The sequence below is a fragment of the Geospiza fortis genome, unplaced genomic scaffold (genome assembly GCF_000277835.1).
Source record: "Geospiza fortis unplaced genomic scaffold, GeoFor_1.0 scaffold425, whole genome shotgun sequence".
NCBI classification, from domain to species: Eukaryota; Metazoa; Chordata; class Aves; order Passeriformes; family Thraupidae; genus Geospiza; species Geospiza fortis.
This window is the reverse complement of record NW_005054387.1, coordinates 2,178,961-2,183,786: the sequence shown is the minus strand read 5'-3', so window position 1 is coordinate 2,183,786 and position 4,826 is coordinate 2,178,961. Positions and strand designations below refer to the sequence as shown.

Sequence of the window (4,826 nt, the reverse complement as noted above, 5' to 3'; positions counted from 1 at the left end):
GGGTTGCGATGTGCTCCGGTGAGCCAGGGGCAGGGCGGGTGCGGTGCAGGGTAACGAGGGGAGTGGGGGACTGGAGCATCTTTTAATGCGGATAAATAATAAAGAGCAGTGTCAAAGGATGGATGAGGCTCCGCTCGGTGGAACCGAGCGATAGGACACGGGGCAACGGGCAGAAAGGGATACTGGGGAAATTCTGGCTAGAATCCCACCTTTCTACCTGACAGCAGGTTGGAGGTCGGCCTCGTGTCCCAGGCTGCTGGTAGGACAAGAAGATATAGATTTAAACTTCACTTGGGGAGGTTTGGGTTGCACACTAGTGAGAATTCTAGTAAGAGTTTCTTGCAGAGAGGGTGATTAGGCACTGAATGGGCTGACAGGGAGCAGGTGAAGTCGCTGTCCCTGGAGGTGTTTAAGGAAAGATTGGACATGGCATTCAGTGCTGACAAACCGGGCATCCCTCACAGGCTGGACATCCATCACTCCATGGCCTCAGAGGTCTTTTCCAACTTAACTGATCCTGTGATTCTGAGGATATGGGGAATATTCTTCTTCCCTGTGCAGTGACCACACAGACTGAGAGTGTGGAGTCTCCCTCGCTAGAGATATTCCTCTGGAGACAGTCCTGTGCCACAAGGATCGTCCTGCTTGAGCAGGGAGGCTGGACCAGAAATTCCAAACGGATTCTTCTCCCCGCTGTGTCCCACAGGAGCGAGGAGGACGAGGAGGCAGCCCTGGTGCAGTTGTGCCACCGGGCACCCACGGACAAGAAGCCGGAGGCTGCGAGCTGGTACCGGGAGCAGGGCAACCAGGAATTCAAGCGGGGCCGGTACCAGGCTGCCCTGAGGCTCTACTCCAAGGTAGGTGTGGTGTGAGGGGGTCCCACGACACCTCACAGCCACAGGGATCCCCTCAGAGTGACCCTGAGATGCATTAGAAAGTCTCTTTTCCCAGCCCAGCACTTGAAGAAGGAGTCAGAACTCTTTAAGTTCTCGTTCTAAAGGTTGTTTATTGTCTCTTATCTATAAAGTTTTTTCTCCTGTCCAGCTGAGGTCTGCTCAGCAGGTCAGACAGAGGCACTCTGCCTGCCCTCACGGTGGTGTTATATTTTTATACTAAAAACTACATGTACAATATTTACAATTACTTTCCAATACCTATCACCTATGTTAGACAGTGAGCTTCTACTATAAACCAATCTAAAAGTGCCAACATCACAGCAGAAGATGGAGGCCAAGAAGAAGAAGGAGAAACGCTGGACACGCCCAGATTCCTCCATCTTGCCCCCTGAACCTCTATTCTAAAAACCCCAAAAATCTATTTTTCAACTCGTGATAAATTCACTGTCATTCTACTTAAACTGTCATAAGGTTGGTAATTTGCTCCATGGGTCATAATCAAAACCACAGAGGTCTTGGGCTCTGTGCCAGGGTCTCTGAGCCCCCTGGCAGGGGTCTTGGCAATCCAGGACAGCCAGAGGGATGTCCTGAATTCCCACAGATCCCCAAGAGAGGGTCCTGCAGCCCCTCGTGGTTGAAGGGTGAGGGGTGAGGAGCAGCTCCTGTGAGGGGATCCCCAAAGAGGGGATCCTGCAGGCCCTGCTGAGGGGGTCCTGTGAGGGATCCCCCCAGGCAGCAGCAGTTCTCTGGTCTCTGCAGGCAGCATCCCACGAGCTCCCTGGGAGCCCCGAGGTGTCCGTGTGCTTTGCCAACCGCTCGGCCGCCCTCCTGCACCTGGGGCACTTTGAGGTGAGTGGGGCCAGGGCAGCACCCACCCCACAGGGTCCTGGGTGCCCCTGAGGTGTTTGATTGTTAGAGCAAAAGACAGCAGATCAGATGTGCTTCCCAAGCTGTGCTTAAGGCATCCATCGCTCAATTTTCCTACTTCATTTCTGTGTCAGGATGCTTTATTTGGGCAGCAGGTTGGTAGTGCACATGGAATTTGCTGATTGCTTCCATGAGACTGTCTTAGGTGGAATGAAAGAGCATGAGCTGGTTTTCAAGCCCACTTTAAAAGGCTTTACTTTGTTCCTAGGTTTGTTTGGAAGATATTGCCAGGGCTGAAAGCCATGGCTATCCAGACAGGCTGCTGCCCAAGGTCCTGCTGCGGAAAGCTGAGTGCCTGCTGTGCCTGGGGAGGTTACAGGATGCACAGGATGTCCTCAGAGTGCTGGAGAGTAAAATTGCTCTGGATGGGGTCATGACTACACACCTGACTCGGCTAAAAAAGCTAAGTCAGCTGAAGGTTCAATTAGGTGAGAAAGAGAGGTGTCCAGAGCCTGCACGAGGAGAACATGGTGGCACTCGAGGGGAGCCAGAGATCTGGGAAGAGAACAGCAGGATTTCAGGTGCATCCTCATCCCTGAGCCTGAGTTTTGATGCAGAGAGAGGACGTCACTTGGTGGCCTCCCAGGACATCGTGGCAGGACAGAGCCTGGTGAAAGAGGAGGCCTTTGTGAGCGTGCTGTGCCCTGGGGAGAGCCTTGCCCTGCAGGATGGTGACACGGCGTGGGACACTCGAGCCACCAACGCGGATCTTTACTGCCACCGCTGTCTCAGGCAGCTCCTGGCCTCAGTGCCGTGCCAGGGCTGCAGTTATGCCAAGTACTGCAGCCAGGACTGTGCAGACATGGCATGGCAGCAGTACCACAGGACAGAGTGTTCCCTGGGAGCGCTGCTCCTCACCCTGGGGGTCTTCTGCCACGTGGCCTTGAGGACTGTGCTGCTGGCAGGATTTGCAGAGGTCAGCAGGCTGGTGGAAGGGTCCCACCATGGGGACAAGAACCCTCAGAGCCCTGAGGGAAACTGCAGGCCTCTCAGTGAGGCAGATGCAGGAGCTGGCAGCAGAGGTGTCCCTGGTTGTGACAGCAGTGGTCGCTACCAGAGCTCTTACCAAGCTCTGTTCCACCTTTTGCCCCACACTGAGCATCACAGCCCTGAGCACAAGTTCCTCTGCACTCTCAGTGTGGTAGCTCTGTGCAAACAGCTGCAAGCAGCTGGCCTGGAGGCTGCTGTGTTGAGTCAGGAATCGCCTCAGCAGTGGTCCAAAGCAAAGACATGTGAGAAAACCTCAGATGAATTGTCCCCAGAGCTGAAGACTGTGGCAGAAGCAATGCTGAGGCACGTGTTGCAGCTGCAGTGTAATGCACAAGCAATCACTGTAATGCAGGAGCTGGGTAAGATAAAAAATTTTAAGCCCAACTGTGTTGCCACATAATGGTTGGGGTTGGAAGGAACCCCTGAAGATGATTCAGTCCAAATCCCCTGCCCAGGCAGGGTCACCTGGAGCAGGTGACACAGGAACATGTCCAGGTGGGTTTGGAATGTCTCCAGACCTCCCTGGACAGCCTGTTCTGCCACCCTCAGTGCAAAGAAGTTTTTCCTCATGTTGAGGTGCAGCTTCTTGTTTAATTTGTGGCCGTTACCCCTGATCCTGGCACCACAGAAAAGAGTCCATCCCCATTCTCTGACACCTGTATTTGTATATGTATTGATGAGATCCCTTCTCAGTCTTCTCCAGACTAAGCAAACCCAGCTCCCTCAGTCTCTCCTCATAAGAGAGAAATGCTCCAGACCCCTCATCCACTGGACCCTCTCCTGTAGCTCCTCTTTCCTGTCCTGAGGAGCCCAGCACTGTCCTCTCCTTGCCCATCATCTTGTGGGAAGTGAAAACATTAAATTCTCAGCTGTAAAAAGCTCCCATTGCAGATGGAAATGATTTGTTTACAATTTAATGGGCTGTCCCATGCTGGCCTGTTCCTTGGTGCCCATGCAGAGTGTGTTTAGCTATTATTTATTGCAGCAATATAGCAGGAACCTTTCTGCTGCTGCCTGCCATCGGTCACGGGGCTCCTTGCAGAAATTGTGTGGGTTTGTGAGCATTCCATCTCAACCTGCTTGGTTTTCCTCTGTCTTCAGGGCCTGGAGATGGGGCTGTTGTAGATAAGAAGCCTGTGAGGCTGGCAACAGGCTTCTTCCCTGTCCTCAGCCTCCTGAACCACTCGTGCTGCCCCAATACCAGCGTGTCATTCAGCGGGACAGCTGCCACTGTCAGGGCAGCACAGCCAATCTCAAGTGGCCAAGAGGTTTTGCATTGCTATGGTAAGCCCCAATTCTGTGTTTGTCTCAAGGCACAGACATCATTCACCTCCCCTTATCATGCTGATGGCTATTTATGTCATAATTCTCATCTGATATTGCCAGAGTCTTTGTTTAGCAGCCTTGACCAACATTCCATCTCTTAACCCCTCTGTTAGATTTTCAGTCTCCAGTTGTGTCCTCCCCAAAATACACCTAATCTCAATTGTAACAAAAATCCATTTATTCTGATGTTAAGAACTGTGCCTGTGGGAGATCTTTACCCTTGCCATCCTCTGCAGGGCCTCACTGGTGCAGGATGAGGGTTGCTGAGAGACAGCAGCTTCTCAGTCAGTATTTCTTCAAGTGTCGCTGCCCAGCGTGCCTCGAGGAGTTAGAGTCTGGTGCCAAGAGTGTGGTGTCCATCAGAAATTCGTTCTGCTGTCCCAAATGCCAGGCCCAAATGCAGGTAATTCTCCATGGTTATGATTGTGCAACTTACTGGGGTGTGTGAGGTTTGGGTCTGGGAAAGCCAAGAGGTGAAGTCCTCACTTTGAGCCCTGCTCAGAAGCCAAAAGCCCCCATTGAGTCAAGACAATATCTCACTGTTTCTTACAAAATCAAATAAGCTGATAACAATTTCTTTTAAAAAATCACTTTGTTTAATGAATAAAACTGAAAAACAATTTAGCATCTCTGTAACCCAGAGCTAATGCAGATGGAGAGTAAGCTTTGAGCTGAATGTGAGCAGGA

At 51.9% G+C, this 4,826-nt stretch overlaps 1 protein-coding gene across 4 annotated transcripts in view; it reads left to right on the top strand.

The window, feature by feature from the left end:
* Positions 1-6: 6 nt before the first annotated feature.
* SMYD4 (SET and MYND domain containing 4) overlaps positions 7-4,826 on the top strand; it is a 27,790-nt gene continuing 22,970 nt past the window's right edge. For 2 of the 4 annotated variants that reach the window (XR_004082203.1, XM_031060639.1), the window contains exons 1-5: positions 513-857; positions 1,656-1,745; positions 2,032-3,172; positions 3,915-4,097; positions 4,376-4,542. Coding sequence is in view for 3 of the 4 variants with exons in the window: in XM_031060639.1 (XP_030916499.1) it covers positions 534-857; positions 1,656-1,745; positions 2,032-3,172; positions 3,915-4,097; positions 4,376-4,542 (1,905 nt within the window). In the remaining variant the exon portion in view is untranslated. Of the gene's footprint in view, positions 19-512; positions 858-1,655; positions 1,746-2,031; positions 3,173-3,914; positions 4,098-4,375; positions 4,543-4,826 lie in introns of those variants that run through there. The other 2 variants (XM_031060640.1, XM_031060641.1) reach the window with 2 other exon arrangements.